Source organism: Xyrauchen texanus, chromosome 24 (assembly GCF_025860055.1).
Source record: "Xyrauchen texanus isolate HMW12.3.18 chromosome 24, RBS_HiC_50CHRs, whole genome shotgun sequence".
NCBI classification, from domain to species: Eukaryota; Metazoa; Chordata; class Actinopteri; order Cypriniformes; family Catostomidae; genus Xyrauchen; species Xyrauchen texanus.
Genome location: NC_068299.1, coordinates 10,874,229 through 10,893,422, shown reverse-complemented (window position 1 = coordinate 10,893,422; position 19,194 = coordinate 10,874,229). Strand labels below are relative to the sequence as shown.

At 37.9% G+C, this 19,194-nt stretch overlaps 2 protein-coding genes across 3 annotated transcripts in view; both read left to right on the top strand.

The window, feature by feature from the left end:
• The window catches only part of mfsd2aa (MFSD2 lysolipid transporter A, lysophospholipid a), a 30,678-nt gene extending 25,329 nt beyond the window's left edge, over positions 1–5,349 (top strand). For both annotated transcript variants that reach the window (XM_052090216.1, XM_052090215.1), the window contains exons 9-14: positions 130–213; positions 541–624; positions 708–820; positions 1,127–1,270; positions 2,108–2,287; positions 4,060–5,349. In XM_052090216.1, the coding sequence (XP_051946176.1) occupies positions 130–213; positions 541–624; positions 708–820; positions 1,127–1,270; positions 2,108–2,287; positions 4,060–4,111 (657 nt within the window). In that variant the 3' untranslated portion in view covers positions 4,112–5,349. The remainder of the gene's footprint in view (positions 1–129; positions 214–540; positions 625–707; positions 821–1,126; positions 1,271–2,107; positions 2,288–4,059) is intronic.
• Positions 5,350–6,363: 1,014 nt separating this feature from the next.
• On the top strand, positions 6,364–18,605 carry LOC127617498 (uncharacterized). Its single transcript, XM_052089473.1, has 8 exons — positions 6,364–6,828; positions 6,909–7,018; positions 11,360–11,463; positions 12,033–12,204; positions 12,295–12,412; positions 13,849–13,934; positions 14,062–14,150; positions 17,830–18,605. The coding sequence occupies exons 1-8, from the start codon at positions 6,364–6,366 to the stop codon at positions 18,603–18,605; spliced, it is 1,920 nt and encodes a 639-aa protein (XP_051945433.1).
• Positions 18,606–19,194: the final 589 nt, after the last annotated feature.

Here is a 19,194-nt window from a genome sequence, read left to right as displayed (position 1 = left end):
AATAGGTCTGCAATTAAAAATCAAGTTTAGAATTGATTTGAGATTGAAGTTGGGTCTGGAATGAAGACACTGTGCTTACCTCCATCTCTTGAAGGAATCTTATTTTGTGTGTTTGTTTTCCTTTCTCAGATGTTGGAGGGAAATTTTGCTGTGTTCATTAAGTACACACTGGGATTCCGAAAGGATTTTCAAAATATCTTACTGGTCATAATGGTGAGAGCCATTAGAGTGTTTTCATCCAACCTCTTGAAAAAACGTTTGTGTGCTTGTGAATTGTTCAATTTTGTGCTATAACAGCACTCTTGGGTTTGGATGAGGTTAGCTGACTCCATAGCAATGAAAGACCTTTTCTAGTTTAGAAGCTGCATTGATGTGAGTCGACACATGAAAAGAGTGTTTTTAACTTTGGCAATCTGTACAGAATTTAAACTAAAAGTCAGCATCTATTAAATGAATGTGGGGAAGATGCCCACCATTACATCACTGTTATATAATATGGTAATAAGTTAGTAATAATTAATACATGGTTTCTTTTCCCAGCTCTCCGCCACTCTCACCATCCCCATGTGGCAGTGGTTTCTCTGTCGGTTTGGGAAGAAGACTGCCGTATACATCGGCATCACAGTGGGTATCTCATTCTCATGTTGGATTGGTGTGAAATGTGTGTGAAGGAGTGCTCATGGCCTGTGTGTGTGTGTGTGTTTCAGTGGGCGGTGCCCTTCATGATCCTGGTGGTGTGTGTGAACAGTAGTCTTATCGTATCCTACATCGTATCCATTGCAGCTGGTGCTAGTGTGGCTGCAGTATTCCTCCTGCCCTGGTGAGTGTTTGTCTGTCACTCCAGTACCAAAAACAAACTATATTAGGTGACATAACAGAATATTTCCAAAAACATTTCTAATATTTTCTAATTAAAAAGTCCAGAGTAATGAACATAATTAGGGGTGAATGGAGTAAAATATTTTTTTTACTCGTTGTCCACCAAGCAATGAGAAATGAGAAGTAGGTCAAATGTGCCCAATTGTATTTTAGTATATACTGTATATATATATATATATGGATACAGAATATATATATATATATATATATATATATATATATATATATATATATGCTTCTGTTCCAGGTCCATGCTTCCTGATGTGGTAGATGATTTTCAAGTCCAGAATCCTGACTCCCATGGCCATGAGGCTATTTTCTACTCCTCCTATGTTTTCTTCACCAAATTTGCTTCTGGAGTGTCACTTGGAGTATCAACACTGGCATTAAGGTAACTCTCTCTCTCTTTCTTGAAAAATGAAAAGGGAATTTTACATTGTGATTTTCCAGGGCAGGGTTGCACCAGCTGTGTGTAATTTGGGATGTAAAGTTCACACTAAGGGCTTAGTGACTACTAGTTAGTTTGCAACTAACTCAGAGCTTCATTTGGTTGCACCATCAGTTCTTAAGGCAAGACTTAACTAGTAAGTCGTAAGATCTCCGTTAAGTAATGCATAGTCGCATAATATGATGTTTACCTGAATTAATCCAATAAGCAGCCTTCAAATTTGTACACAAGTGTTAAAGATCCATGCATTTCAATTTGATCTTGTTACTGTTGATGTTCAAACCTTGTTTATTCATGTAACTGTCAGCTGTAATAAATGATATCCTCATTAAAATACGATACGTAATAAAAGTAGATTGGATAAACGGTATATTCGCCCTGTGTAAATAACAATGTATAGGAACTGTATCTAAAATAAATAAGGGGTGATAAATACTAATACAAAAATCTGGAAAAATAGACATTTATTCATTTTAATATCCTATATAAGTTTTGAATGTGTTGAAACCACACCGGGCGACGCCCATTTACACCACAACTAGGCTAAGTTGTAACATACATATAGCTAGTGCAACCTGTGCCTTGCTTTTGAAAAATTGATAAAATCCTAAAGAAAATAAGTAATGGAAATGTCAATGTTGAAAATAGATTTCTAGTTATAGCCAATATAACCTGCATACCTACTGCCCACAAAATCACAAGTGACACACAAAGTCAGACTTGCACACTTTGTCTTCATATTTCACCTGTTTTAGTTCCTTTTGCTTTCTGTCTCTTCAGTTTTGCAGGTTATGTGACAGAAGGATGTGTTCAGCCTGATTCAGTGAATCTGACGTTAAAGATGTTGGTATCAGCTGCACCTGTATCACTCATAGCTTTAGGGCTGCTCATCTTTAAAGCGTATCCCATCGATGAAAAACGCAGGCAGTACAACAACAAACAACTGCAGCTGCTACTGCGGTAAGACATAGACACACTTATGTAAGAGAGCCCCCCAATAGGAATAGGGATGTCTTCATTTCGGCCAAAAAACGGAACGTCCCAGCTAATATGGGACAGTTGCCTACTGTTTGTTTAGGAAATGCCAGTTTACTTTTGTGTCCGCCCACTTTTTCACGTGTCTGGGTTCCAGAAGTATTTTTCCCATTTATTTCTTTCATACAATTTTCAAAAAATTCTCCATTTTAAAAAGTTGTAAAGCATGAACCAAACCAACCAGCTCCAAGGTGATCGCAACATTACAGACTTTGTTTTAAGGCAAAAAAGTATTTGAAAATCTGACAAAGACAAGTCTGTCATGAGGGCATGGACTACAATCCCATGAATCCGTGAATGCCGTAATCGAATATAAAACTATGAAAATATATAATAGCCGGTCTTATTTTGTGGTCTCCGTTGGCCAAAGTTCTGATTGGTGAAGCTTTTTCTGCTGGACCATGGATAATGTAGTTGTTCAACAGGAATTATGCTATTAAAGACTATATTTTAACAATGAAGTTGAAACTATGCAGATGGCTGGCTTCAACGGAAGCATATCGATAAAAAAAACTTGGAGCTCAAGATAGGTCTGTCTTTAAAGGTTTATAGGATAGCATTGAAATCCAATTAGTCTATGGAATAAATGAATGGGATTTTTACTTCTTGAACCAGACTTTTGCACTCTAAAGGCATAGGCATTTTTGAGTAACTTTGTAATCAAGTACTAAAATTAGTACCCGATTACTCCTAAATTAAAATGCACGTTAAAAATAACACGTATGATATGTATGTGAATCTTATACTTAATTTTATTCACAAACGTTAACAAAAACAGTTTCAAAATAAGATGATGTCAACAAATGTTTGTTTGCATGTCTTCAACAAGAACCAAATACAAATAGAGTATAATTCATTACGGATCACAATATTACAAGTATTGCTTTGTAATATACCTTGGCTTTGCTTTAGAAGCACAGACGCCATTACACATCATCTCTCATCCAACTAGGGTGACCAGATGGCCATGACAAAAAATCAGGATAAAATAGGTTAATGTTCAGGACATTGTACGGCAGACATCTGCTTATAATGCATTTACATGGGATAAGCAATGTCTAGTGTGTCTACTGCATTTAGACTGCCGTTTAACTTAACTGATCTATCAGGAAATGTTTTTTGTGGACTGATTAATTATGGAGAAAATAAACATAAGCATATAATGGGATCATTAGAAGAAATTTATTGGAATATTTGGCAAAAAAACTACAGATAGTAATGCTATATAACTCTCTTGAATTAAAAAGATTTGTATGGTTCTGATCACATCGTGTAATTTTATTTAACTTTAGGAAAATATGTCCCAATATATGGGGCTTTTTAATAACCAAAAATAAAACCGTCATTTCTTTCTCTTAAATTAAATAAATGCTAGACAGCATAAAACGCTTGAGGAAAAAAAATTCATAAATCCATATGTAACATTCAGCGTTCTCTGAGGATGTAAAACGCGTCTTCGTTTTCTGGTGTTGGTACGGAATTACACTGTTCCCTCTGAACCTCTCGTTTTGATGAGAGATTCAGAGGGAACAGTGTAATTCAGTGCTGCAGGATATTTGGGAAAGAAAATTAATTTCTGATATTCGAGTAGTGTTTTTAATACTCATGTATAACTCCCATCCATAGTTGGCAACACATCGAGATTCCCTAGTATTTTCTGTTGAATATAAGAGTTGTATTGTTTTCCTCATCTGCAGGCGAAGTGACGACCAAGTCTCAGAAATGGAGGCCTTGCAACCTGAAATCTAAGCATAAAATAACAGGGATGGCTATTCCCTGCTCTGGCCTACAGAGGGTGCCAACATACATCTTAACCACAGCAAAGAGGAAATCAGCTGAACTTTTACAGAGAACTTCCCTCACTCACAGCTGGTTAACTGGACCAATGGAGGATATAGATAAACCTTTATATATCTACATTACCATCGTGACATCTACATATTTACACAGCCTTAGCAACTGCAAGGCACATTTTGCTGCTTTTTAACAACTCTTCCAGGTGAACAAAGGGAAGCTTATCAAGTGAGATAAATAGGTTCAGATTTGGATTAACCATACACTTAATACATCAGCTTGCAACTCTCTTTTCTTGAGATGGATTAACATTATTAAATAAGGAGTTGCATTTATTTATTTATTTTGTACTAATGGGATTTAGGGGTTAAATATAAATTGAAAATAAATAACTTTCCACTTCTTTAAAGATTAGAAACCTGTGTGCTTTGTCTGGGCCAATTAATTACACTGTATGATTCTGTATTTATCTGTGCCTTAAACGGAGCAAGAAAATTATGAGATTTGCTAAAACCTGATCAAATGAGATTATAGCAATTAACATGAATTATTGTATTTCTTTACTGCAGTCACAGCTAATAGGACATCAATTCTCTAAATGCACTAAATGCACAATGCTGTGCCAAAGGAGTCAATAAGGATATCTGTAACATACTACATCAACATTTACATGAAGGGTTTAATTTACATGAAGGAAGAATTAAAAAAATTTTCCATTGTGATTTTTCAGAGAGAGAGAAAGAGAGAACATGAAGCAATTTCACTAACTGTTAAGACTGTAAATTATGAATCTATAGATAATATTGTGAATTCTCCTTGGTACTAAGTGTTATCTAGAAAGAAATAAGCTATGGGCATCGTGTGGTGCATAGTTGTCTGTGTTATACCTGCAGTCTGTGTCTCCCTGTAAAATTAAGGGATGAAAATGCAGCTGGAATATGTTCTCTATAGTTTTATGTCTGTAGAAATTGTCTTGTTTTGTCCAGTAAATTAAGGTTGTAAAAGGGTAAAGGGTTAATAAAAAAACGGTTTCTCTTAAAACCTGAGAACATTACACATCTACAAAAACATGTATAATGTATACTTAATTTTATAGCCTGACACATTTGTTTTAAGGGCTCAAAAACAGCTTTATTGTATGTAATTTTACTTGTTTTGATGTCTTAAATTTTACGCATAAAAAAACAAGTGTGAGGAATCAGTGAAGTTTATTCTTTTTTTCTGCATAATTTTCCAAACACATTATATAAGATTGTTGTGGGATTTTAATGGGAATCAACAAGAGCTATTTTTGAAGTCATGTGGCGCCCCCTAACGACCAACATCGTAATCGAGCCACCGTTTTCCTAAATAACCACTGGGAGGCGCCATGATAACGCTGGACTGTTTTGTGGTTTCGGTCTATACGCCCTACCAATACGAGCGTTCCAGACGGAGAACAACAATCAATTTACGTGTTAGCTGGAGTAAAAATGGGTTCAGGCTCAACTTGTGCCGTTTTTGGCTCTCGTTACAATTCAGAAGTAGGGCGTTTTCCAAACGGCAATTTTGCGCCCTTGAAGGGCAATGCGGGAAGGGGATGCCACTCGAAAGTTCGTTCCAAACAAAAGTAAAAACTTTTTCACGAAGAGTCAATTTACAAGACTATTAGTGAAGGGTACTTCCATGTTGCCGTTAGAGTGCCCACATTCAAGAGACCTGTCTTTCGAAGGGAGTAGGGCATAGGGTTCGCTTTCATTTGGAATTCGCCCAATAATATCGTTACTAACCTTGGTTCATAGCTTTATGTCATTCACCAACGTTTGAAGCCTTGTGGCGCCATCTAGCGACTACAGACGCACAGTGTTAGCCGAAAAATATGAGGAATCGATGTGGCTTTGTAACTGCTATCATATTCTGTCCTACTTTTCTCTATATATTATTTTTTTTTGCACTGATTTTCAAATTATATTATAGAAACAAGACTTTCTCGTGACATTTAATATGAAAATACGGCTGCTGTTTTTGAACGCATGTAGCGCCCTCTAGCGACCAACGTGCCAGCGGAAATCAATCAACCCAAGACCAATCACATCTTATCACCAACTGGACCTTTCTCAAAGAGCCCTTTTGATTGAGCAGTGTCCACATGCAGGATACACGCTACCTGAAGCATAAGCTAACGTGCTTGTAGATTTATAAATAGTCTTTCTCACCATCTTTTTAATATGAACGTGATCACTCTTACGTGCATACTTCTAAATTCAATTCTAGTGTTTTTCTTTGGCCCACGATTAATCCATAGTGCATCCTCACTATCCATATTAGATGAGAAAGTCGATCAGCCACAAACATCACACGAGAAACATCCTGTAAAACGTGTACTGCGCGATCCGTTCACACACACACACACGAATCAACGCTGGTCGTTACCTGCTGTGTGGATCCCTGAACAACCCGGCCGAATATCTGCGAGGGTCCCACCTGGCGAGGATTACCTACCTGAATTAAATCGTCTCCCGGGCGTGTCTGCGACCTGCTCTAAGACCGGTTTGGTCTTAAGGGCGAAGAAGAATTTCTATGGTGCTGAGGAGCTGACGCTCGGACAAACCTGCAAAAGTAACGGAGTTTTTGAGGCACACGACGAACTGCTCTTCACCTACGCGCTCACGGACTGCCAGAGTGAACAACAGGTGACATTTCATAGCAAAAGACACCCATTTCTTATCTTTCGTCAGTTCTTAGGAATAACACGTCTCTTTTAATCTAAAAGGTGCTTCCTGATTCTATCCTCTACAAATTTGTGCTTCATTACGTGCCGCTGTCACACCGACACCCTTCCCGGTCTCCAGTGAATGTGCGCGTGGAGTGTCGCTTTAATAGGTAACATGTGTTTACTGACATGAGCAAGTTACATGTCAATACATAAAGCTCTGGAAACAATTAAGAGACCACTGCAACATTTTAAGTTTCTCTGGATTTACTATCTAAAGGTATGTGTTTGAGTAAAATTTATATTTTAGTTTTATTCTATAAAGTATTGACAAAAATATTGTCACTTAGAGCATTTATTTGCATTGATTTTACTGTTCAAAATAACAAAAAATATGCAGTGTTTCCAGACCTGGAATAATGCAAAGAAAATAAATTCACATTCATTATAAACACAACACTAATGTTTTAAATTTAGGTAAGAGTTCAGAAATTAATATTTGGTGGAATAACCCTGAGTTTCAATCACAGCTGTCATTCATCTTGGCACGCTCTCAACCAGTCTTTCACATTGCTGTTGGGTGACTTTATGCCACTCTTGGCACAATAATTCTAGCAGCTCAGCTTTGACGGCTTGTGGCCATCCATCTTCCTCTTGATCACATTCCAGAGGTTTTCAATGGGGTTCAGGTCTGGAGATTGGGCTGGCCATGACAGGGTCTTGATCCAGTGGTCCTCCATCCACACATTGTTAGACCTGGCTGTGTGATATTGAGCATTGTCCTGCTGGAAAAAAAACAATCCTCAGAGTTGGGGAACATTGTCAGAGCAGAAGGAAGCAAGTTTTCTTCCAGGGTCATCACCGATCCTCCACCTGGTCATCTAACGTTTAGACTGAGACCTGGAGAGGCCTTCAAGCCACAGTGTCTCGCACCCACTTTTAAATTTGGTGGAGGATCTGTGATGGTCAGGGGGTACTTCAGCAAGGCTGGAATGGGGAAGATTCGTCTTTGTGAAGGACACTTACCTATAAACAGGGTTTAGGAGTAACAGGAATACATGTAACAAGATTATTTAAAATACAAAATATAAGTAACTGTCTTCCACTACAGTTATGATTTAAATAATTGGCTATTATTATTAATTACTGCAGTGGTCTCTTGATTTGTTCAGAGCTGTAAATAAAAATGAACAATACAAATGACAGAGAATAGAAACTATTAAAAGAGGCTGTACATTCATGATTTATTTCTTTTTTTTTCCTTTGTACTCGAGAACAAGAAAAAGGTTACTTATGAATCAATCATAAAAATGAGGAAACTCAGTATTTTATCATTTGTATTTATTAATACAAACACTGGGCATGGGGGCCCACTAAGTTGTTCTAAGGTATTAGTTAAAGGAATAGATTACCCCAAAAATATAATTCTCTAATTTACTAACAAGTCGTTTGACTTTTTTTTTTATTTCTGGAAAACACAAACAAAATGGTGTATGATGTGTGCTTGTCCATGGAATGCAAGTCAATGGTGTCCAACACTTTAAAGCTCCAAAAAGCACATAAAGGTGCTTGATGTATGACACAGAGATCCGTACACGTGTCAAGCGTTTTTTTTAAAAAATTTTTTTTTTTACATGGAGTTACATTTTGGTCTGTTCTAAATGGCTTTAGAAGACTTTGATTAAATCACTGGAGTTACCTTCATGCTTCCTTTTTGGAGCTTGGAAGTGTTGGACCACATTATCTTGCATTTTATGGATATATTCACATAATTTCTCCATCAGAATATCTTGAATTGTGTTCTGCAGACGAAAGTCATAAAAGTTGAGTAAATGATCAGAGATTTATCATTTTTAGATGAACTGGGGGAGGAGAGACCTTGAAAAAGAAAATGTTATAATGAATAGTGCAGATTTATCTTGTGTTATTACTTTAAGAATAAGCAGAGAAACAGTTTTGTTTAAAAAAAAGTTGAGTATTTGAAAAACCTTTGTCCACAAAATTAAAGTAATCTGGTGTAATCTGACCCCTTAATTTTTTCACATTTTGTAATGTTGCATTCTTTTGCTAAAATGCTTAAATATTGTTTTTCACACTAATCTGCACTCCATACCCCATAATGACAAAGCAAAAAACAAATATTTTTAAAACCTTGAAAATGTATTAAAAAGAGAAAACTGAAACATCACATTGACATAAGTATTCAGACCCTTTGCTATGATACTTGGAATTTAGCTTGGGTGCGTCCCGTTTCTCTGAATCATCTTTGAGATTTTTCTACACTGATTTGAGTCCACCTATTGCAAATTCAATTGATTGGACATGATTTGGAAAGGCACACACCTGTCTATATATAACATCTCACAGCTAAAAATGCATATCAGAGCAAAAACCAAACCAGGAGTTCAAAGGAACCTGCAGAGCTCAGAGACAGGATTGTGTCGAAGCGCAGAAATGGGGAAGGCTTCAACATTTTGGCTTGAAGGTTACCAAGAGCACCAAGTGGCCTCCATAAATTTTAAATGGATGACATTTGGAACAACCAGGACTCTTCCTAGAGCTGACCGCCTGGCCAAACTGAGCAATCGGCAAGGGGGGCCTTGGTAAGAGGTTACCAAGAACCTGATAATCAGTCTGGTTGAGCTTCAGAGAGCTCAACCAGATGGGAGAAACTTGTAGAAGGACAACCATCACTGCAACACTTCACCAATCTGGGCCTTATGGCAGCCTCTCATCCATGGAAGACATGAAATCCCACTTGGAATTTGCAAAAAAGTACCTAAATGACTGTGAGAAACAAGATTCTCTAGTCAGATGAAATGAAGCTCTGAAATTCTACAAGCACCTAAAATGCAGTGATCCGAGCTCATACCAGGCTGAAGCCCTGCTGTGCCAGGAGCAGAACCGGCACAGGAGTGCCCTTTCACAGCTGGTGCTGAAATTACATCCAAACCAGCACAGCATAATCTGGCCCAACCAAATTATACAATTACAAAAACAAAATGACATTGCCTATTGGAGAGATGCCACTAAATCACAAAAGATGGCACTCTATTTACACCTGAAAAGAGATTACAAACCAGCAGAATACCTGAGCTGTGTGAAAGAGCATAAAGTGAGAAAAACACTATGCAAGTACAGACTGAGTGATCACTGTCTGGCTATAGAGAGAGGACGGCACAGACAGAGATGGCAGCCACGAGAGCAGGGACTGCGTTCACTGTTGGAGACAGAAGAACACTTCCTGCTGCACTGTGATCACTATCACAACATCCGATCGGTCTACTTTACACAATTACAACAAATAGCACCAAATTTTATGGCATTATCAAATCCTGAAAAATTAAGACATATTTTGGGAGAAAACTCCAGCTTGATCACAACAGCAGCAAAATATGTTGCAGCTTGCCACAAACTAAGAGTCAGCCAGCGGACAAAACTAAAGTCAGAAATATTCTATCTTAACATGTCTGAATGTATGTACTTTTTTTTTAAATCAATCATTTATTTGTTTTAAAAAAAAAGTATTTATTGATTGATTGATTGATTGATTGATATTTTCTTTATGTACTATATAATCATTATTTTGTTCTTTGCTCATGTAATGGCCAATGCTTTGGCAATACTGCACAAGTCATGCCAATAAAGCTCATTTGAATTTAAAACGAAGATTGAACTTTTTGGCCCTAAGCATCATGCTCTCAGGATGTTTTTCAGCAGCAGGGACTGGGGGACTGGTCAGGGTTGAAGGAAAGCTGAATGCAGCAAAATATAGAGACTGGGCCGGAGGTTCACCTTCCAACAGGACAATGACATCAAGCACACAGCCAAGACGATGCAATACAAGGCTCTGGATTGACCTGAAAATTACTGTCCACCAACGGCCCCCATCCAGCCTGACAGAGCTTGAGACAATCTGCAGAGGAGAATGGCAGAAAATCCCCAAATCCAGGTGTGAAAGCTTGTAGCATCATACCCAAAAAGACTTGAGGGTGTAATCGCTGCTAAAGGTGCTTCAACTAAGTGCTTAGTTAAGGGTCTGAATAATTATGTCAATTTGATATTTCAGTTTTTTGGTCAAAAATCTGTGAAATGAATGTGAAAAAAATTCTAATTTAACATGACAAAATGTGAAAAAAATTAAGGTGTCTGAATACTTTCTGAATGCACTGTTGTAGGTTGCGTATTTGTAATCATGTGACCAGAAAAAAAGAACAATCTTGGAAAATTTGTTAACTAAATCATTTAAAAGATAAATAAATATTCATGTACACTTTGTAGACCATGCAATAAATGTTTTATAAAATATGTGAAACCCAATTGGACGTAAAGATTACGTTTCTACGAATTTAATGTGTGTTTTGAAACTAGAATTTTTAAAAGATTTCTAATTTTTATTATCTCGGACTACCTTATTTGTCAATGACCCCATCTCGCAACCCTTTATGCCAGTGTTTCTCAGTCTTGTGCTGTGCTGTTTGAGAAACAGTGTTCTATGGGTCTTTACACAGGCATCATCATGTGGACCGTCTGGTTGTACGACCAACTTGGCAGACACTGTTGTACAAAAACATCAGGAGCCGCTTGGGTGACTTTAGGATCCAGCTAATGGATGGTAAGCACAACTGGTGGATCACGGGCAAGTGCAATCACAGTCTTACACTGTATGAACAAATTTAGATGAAATAGATTTGAACAACTGGAACTAATGCTATGATTCCTGTCTGCTTTGAATAACCTTTTACGGGACAGTCCACCCAAAAATGAAAATTCTTATAATTTTCTCACCCTTATGACATTCCAGATGTCTATGACTTTCTTTGAACTCAAATGAAGATATTTAGACTAAATTCTCAGCGCTTTTGGTCCATACAATGCAAGTGAATGGATGCCAAAATTGATGCTCCAAAAATCACTACTAAGACAGACAGAAAACATGGACAAGTTCTTGAAAAGGAAAAATATTGATGGTGGTTAGCGTGTGTTAGTGGTGTGCTGTAGAAATGTTTAGTCGTGAAGAAAAAAGGATGGGAAACACTGCTCTACACAATTCCGTACACCAATCCAAGCAATGTCTAAGAGTCAAACTCTTGGATTATTATTATTATTTTTTTTCATAGTCACTATATCAAATTATAATAATGGTCCTACGAATCTATATTTGTGTGTTTGCCTGTGCTCTAGACTCCTGGTCGTCTCCAGTTAGGTCTGCTGTGTACTTGCTGGGTCAGAAGGTGAATGTTCAGATCTCATCTGGACATCATTACCTTGGTGTCAAGCTCTTTATTAACCACTGTTATGTGACTACGATCAACACTTTGAGCAAGACCAAATACAGCATCATAGACAATTACGGGTAAGATTAATCTTTATCTGACTATATAAGACTGACTGACATTAGCACACAAAAACTCACTCACTTTCTTGCTTTCTCCCACACACCCAGTTGTTTACAGGAGAGCCGTAAAAATCCTGGTGTTTCTAGATTCAGGTTCTCCAAAGCAGATAATGTTGTTCAGTTCTCCTTTGGTGCTTTCCAGTTTATTGAGGCTCCTGATGCTCGGGTATGTTTGTTTATTTTTTCAGTTGTGTATAGAATGTATTTGCTCACACTTGTGGGTGGATATACATCTCTTTGTTACATCACTTTGCATTTCTTCATCTTCTAAAGAGTGTTGGGTGTAACCTGATAAAGTAATTAGTAACTGTAATCTAATTAATTGTGTAGTGAGTGTAACACATTCAATTTATTATTCTTGTAAACATTACTTGGGTCATACATATTTATAAAAAATTATTTATGTAGCATGCTTTTTAAAACATAAATTATGTTCAAATGTATGTCTTCACATTTCTGTGACCGCTTGATGGGTGTGTGCCCCCTAATGCCTCCTACACACTACACTACTTTCAAAGACGTCGGATCGTGGTACCATTCATATTACACGTCTGTCTTGTCACTGAAGTCGTAGCGCTTTCAAATTACACGACGAATCCGCGACCGGTGTGAACACATTACAAAACATTTCACTATTGACGAATCCCCGATGACTCCAAATTACGTTTCACAACATAGAAAAAGTACCTCCTAATGAAAAATCGACCTATTTGCTTACCTGACTGTCCAAGAGAATTGGCAATTTATCTCCAACTCTTCTCTTTCTCCACCCGGTTGTGGTATAGTTCAGATGAAAAATAAATATGCACTGGTGCTCCTGCCATTGTGCCACAAATTTTTACTCCATTTCTTAGGTCCAATGAGACGTTCTTGATACCGCAGCCATGCTAGTTGATGTTCTATTGCAGGTACATCAGGACTCCTCCCACTGAAACTTCCCATGCCGGTTTCTTGCTCTCTCATTGGCTGTAGGTCAACGCTGCAGTTGTATTCAATCAAAATATATATTTCACACTGCACGATTTGGAGTCGCAGACAGGTCCAGATATTTATCATTCTAGATATCTTGCTGACATCAGTGACGCATCTGCGCTTCTCTCAAATCACGTCTTTGATATTTCATACATTGCAATCGTTGCTCACGGGAGCGAGCTCTGTTTTGCCCACAATTTCAGGCTTTTGTCGGTGATCTACATTATTTCAAATATCATGTAAATGCAGTTTTCTTGCTTTTGTCGGATTTCTTTTTTTTTTTTTTTTTTTTAAATGAGCAGATTTTTGGGAGTAATCAGAGTATTGGTGTGCATATAAATGTGTTCCCTGTAAGAGGAAAAACGTGAGGTGCCATGTGTACAATTTGCATTTGACTATGAACAAGGTTGAAACATAGACATTATTTTGAATTGGAGTAGAAAAACAAAACAAAAGAAATTGGGGGGGAGGGGGGCGCACATGTTTTAAAAAGTAACTTGATTAGTAATGTTATTACTTTTTAAACCAAGTAATCTGAGTAATCTGAATAACATTTTAGATCCGTAATTAGCAATTTGTAGTGAATTAGTTTTTTTGAGTAACTGACTTAATGTGATTTTTCTGTTCTAGGTCACACTCCATTGTGAGCTCTCTGTTTCTGCTGGAGGCCCTAGTCCAATACAGAAGTCTTGCTTCTATAGCAACACAAACAACAGGTTAACAAGCATATGAAGAATCTCAAATGGCTCTTATCTCTTTAAATTTTGGGTTTCTATAATAGGTTTTTAACTTAAAGATTCCTTTTTCATTTTCCCATCTCTCCATTTCTTTCTTTCACACTAGGTGGATCTCTGTGTTCGGTCAAGACTCTGTCTGCAACTGCTGTGATTCTGTCTGTAATCAGACTGAGACCAAACAAATAATATATGAAGGCAAGTACAAGCATCAGTACAGGCACTTCTTATACGCATATTACGAAGTCTGCATAGGGCACCAACTCCCTTGCGGGGGCACCAGAAACGCCACCTCCTGCCCTTACTCGCATGTTATACGTTATTCAATGACCTGGTAGCAGTCGCGGAAACACCGTTGATCACGCTCGCACTTTCTCATATGCAACCCCCCAGTGGCGTGTGGTGGACTTTTTTTCTGATTACGTTTTTTATTGATTCTTAATATATTACATAACTTAAATTACAATATGCATGAATCAAATCAATCAATTATGCCCTTTTAACACTGATTATCCCCCTCCCAACCCTCAACAACATCCTGTGGTCAAAAAAAGTGTGTGTGTGTGTGTGTGTGTGTGTGTGTGTGTGTGTGTGTGTATTTATAAATATACACATCAACAAATAAAGAAAAGGATAAATTAAAAATTCCACGAAGGATACGATTTACAAATTCAACCACAAACATGTTACTTTCCACATGGTCCTCACTGAGAGCCCTCCAGAAGGGTCAAGTATTTGTCCCATTTCTTCCCATACAAGTCAAGTCTGCCAAGCTGTGTATAAGACATCTTTTCAAATGCTTCCACCCTGCCCAATTCAGTGAACCATTCTTGAAATGAGGTAGTGACTTTTGACTTCCATCCTGTAAGATTATTCTGTCTGCCAACGCTACTTTGGACCCTGTTTTTTATATATTTGTCACCTACTATAAGAACTGCCCCATCACCCACTAAACATAGTCTAGGGCACAATGAAAGAGTATCTTGTGCCTCACAGATACAATTCTGGACTCTTAACCAGAATTCTTGAATCTTAGTGCAGAACCACAGAGCATGGACTGTCTCCAACTGACATCACCAGCAGGTGTCTTTCAAAACAAGCCTAAACAATCTAGAGGGAGTCCAATAGAAATGATGCAAAATCTTAAACCGAATAAGGCGTACCCTTGCATCTTTCCCACTCCCCATCCTCCAATACCTCCAATAGTCTCCATCACAATGAGGAGTAATACACTGATGCTTCATGACCCTTTCCAATGGCTGTGAGCACCAAAAAAAGTGTCAGCAGCCTTAGGGAGCTGTGCACTACCACCAAAAATGGTACAAAGTAAATGGTGCTACTGTGAATACATGAAAAATTGAGACTTAGAAATCCCAAATTGCTGCGATTTTATATTTTCAAATGATCTCAAATCTCCATTTTCATAAAGGTCACCAAGTGTAGCAACATGATCCATTCTTTCCAGCAAAAGTAGGAGTTGTTAATACATACTTTGTGGTTCATCACATATACTTAAGGAAACATTTAGGTAAGTATCAGAATTGAACATGCAAAAAAACCTTTGTCCATACTAAATGCAAGTGTGAAATAATGGGATGCATGTTTGCTTCTCTAGGCAATTTAATAGAAAGACTTAGCAATGGTGAGATTAGAACAATGACCGCTTGTTCAATGTTGTACCAGGGAGGGGCTCTTTCTCGTGGAAGAGATCAATAGGCTAGGTGGCTTAGATTTAAAGCATAGTAATAAAACAACAGTTTGGGGAGGCCTAAACCTCCTTTGTCAATTGATCTATGCAACTTACTGAAATGCAACTGAGGTAATTTACCATTCCAACTAAAAGAATTGGATATATTATAAAATTATATATAATAAAAAAGAGGAACTTCTAGAGGGAGAGACTGCAGTAGATAATTACATTTGGGGATATAATACATTTTTATAACATTGACCTTCCCAACCAGAGACAAATGTAATGAAGCCCACCTATCAACATCACTTGAGAAACTTTTCATTTATGGGTCAAAATAACTAACTTAATCTCTTAAATCTTCTGGAATAAAATGCCTAAATGCCTTGCTTGGGCCACTGAAAGGCGCCAGGTTGAAAAGCTACGGTAGGGCAAACCCTCTCAGGCTGCATCAGTAAAGTACATAATTTGTAGTCTGTATTGTTGACTGAGTGCAGACAAAATGACCCACTCACACCATTGATTTAATGAAGGCCATAGCTTGTCGTGGGCATGTAAAAGTCTTGTGCCCATCCTTGCCGTCAATTCTAAGCATAGCCGGGATAAAGCAGTGCGAAGCTTACCTTCTGTTGGTGCATCAATTTTTGACACTCTTTGAATGTGTCCTGCTTGGCTTGAGTTGATTTAGCGGAGTCCGGAAAAACGACAATGGTGTGTTCCTCCCAGCATAACTCGCCTTTATTTCTCACCACTCGTAGAACAAAGTCTCTGTCAGCCGACCGCAAGAATCTTGCCAGGATGGATCGGGGTCTGTCACCCAACCCGGGAAACTGACCGAGAGCTCTGTGCGTGCGCTCTGTGATCTCGAGCCGGAGGCCCGCTGTGTTGATTAAATTCTGAATAAGTCTGTCCTAAAACTTCCCCATATCCTGACCTTCCTTTCCCTCGGAAATTCCAACGATACAAATATTATTATTATTGCCTGCTCCAATTTTCCATATCCTCTAGTTTTTCCAACACACGTTCCACATCAGCCTTGGTAGCAGCTCTTTCGGCCGACTCCAGAAACTCGACCCGTTTTTCAACGTAGTCCATTCTTGTGATCAGGGTGGAAAGTTTTGCCTATATAGACGTGATCGCTCAATATATTTCTGCAAGGCCCTCCATGTCAGTCGTGATTTTTGTCAGCGCTGCATAAATGTTATAGATATCCTGATCTACGTCATGAAGCTCACTGCTGTCACCAACTGGACCTCTGGCATCTTGATTCTGCAAGGTGTCTGACGCTTGAGAACGTAAGTGATTTTTAATGTCCCCACAGGCCGACAGTTATGAATTTAGTCATCCTGCCCTCCCAGCAGTTTAGCAAACAAAACTATTACAGTCTCACAGGTTAATATTGCTTAAGGATAATTGTAGCCAAGTTTAAGTAGAGCTCGCCTTCAAGCGATCAACCCTTGCATAGCATCATGTGACTCTCCCAGTGATGAGGAGGCAGAGTGCCATCTCGGTGTCTTATTATTATTATTATTATTATTATTATTATTATTTTTATACAAGGCCATTGTAAATTCCTATTTCAGTTCTCGTTAACATTTACATACCTTTCAGGCTAAACCCATACAAATCTGAAATTTTGTATATCACAACATATGAAATAAAGAGTAGACCTACATAAACAGATATGATAAAGTCACATACTTGCTCATAAATGCAAAAACATGTTAGCAAAATAACAAAATACTAAAAATAGTCAAATATAGTACAATTATGGTATGGTAAAAAAGTTGCACTGTCTCAGAGAAATTGCTACTGTCTGTGACATGCTGCATATTTAAAGTTGAATTATATCTGTGCACCAAACCCCGATTTTCAATTGTTCATTAAACTGGTAATCTTTGAATTTACTTGGTGTGATTCAAAAATGCCATGTATGGATTTTAAGTAGATCCAACAAATACTTTTTTCTTTTTTCAGTGCTTTCAGGCCTTTTATTTATCTTTTTAATATATAACATTTTTACACTGTTAGCTAATGAGTGCTCACAAGGTTTTCAGCTTTTCCATGCACTTTTATATTTATAAGAATGTAGCTCTAAAGCATAGATTAATTTGATTACTTTATAAAATTAGCACTCACAACTCTGAGCTGCAGGAATAAGGAAATATTTTTTGTCGTCTTTGTCAGGATTCGTAAGCAGTGATCAAGCAGGTTTCCCTAATCCATCTCCTCTCTCAACTTTGGCTTCCTCAACTTTGGACTCCTCTCTTTTGGCATTTCAGAATGATGATGTTAACTGGTTTGAAGACAGATTGGCCAAAGAGCCACAGAGGTCACACACCCACAAGGACTACATCTCTTCTGTAACACCTGCACCCTCTGAGGGCCATGCTAAGAGACCGCATGAGTCTCACACCAGCACAGTACTTCGAGAAAAGGAACGAAAAGCAAAAGATGTAGAGAAACAAGAAGATGTGGAGATTCTAATGGCTAATAGTGAGAGCTTTGTGGGGTCTGAAAAGCCAGAAGTATATGCAAGGTTTAAAGCCAAAGAGAACAGGCAGGATTTTGAGCAGTTTGAAGGATTGAAGAACCACAGGACTGAAGTTGCATCCATGGGTTGGTCAGGAGACAGGGTGATGCAGAATAAGATCATTGATCAGAGTAACTGGTCAATGAACATTCAGGGAATGGGGGAAGGTCTCCAGAAAGGTGAGGTTTTCGTGAAGACCTCAATTATAGTAAATGAAACGATGGATGAAAGTTCCAACATAAATGAATCAGCGCTGGGTGATGGGAAACTGCAGGATGTGCTTCTGTCATCCATCTCTGAGGAGGAAGAGAAGGAATATGACATCTCAGGAAATGGAGAGTTTCCATTTGGATCAGATGAGCTAATGGAGCAAGGTGTTGTGAGAAGACTAGACCTTAGAAAAGATTATATAATTCCAGAGGAGATGTAAATCAACTCTTGACTTTTTGGTATGCCTGTATTTGTTTTGTTTTGATATACCAAAGAACCAGGTAACATTGAATAATAAAAACTGATATTTCAGAAAATGTGTATCCTTGACTGATAAATGAAATCGGGCACTAATAGAGCTCCATAGTCTAGTTCTGGAAGTGAAAGTGATTATTTACGATACCATTTAAAGACACACCTACCGTGAGCTCCGAGGTTGTTCAACATGGGTAAATGCTTCTGCTGAAACAGAGTCTTTTATTTCAACGTAATTTTTAAATATCGTGTTCATTAGCAGAATTCCTGATGAAGAGCTACACTACGCATGATCTAGAGAGGAAAAATCCACCAATCAGAGAATCTCACCTAACAAACCATGGCACAAGTGCCTAGTAGTGACTGTCATTTCCATGACGCAGTACAAATAACACAATCAAGTCGGTCTCTGTACACTATCAATCTACTTTTATAATTCTATTAGGGCTGTTAATCGATTAAAATTCATCAAATTACCTGACATGCAGATTAATTAATCACATATTATATGCTGAGAAAGGCCACTAAATAGAGAATTCATTGCATTATTTTGG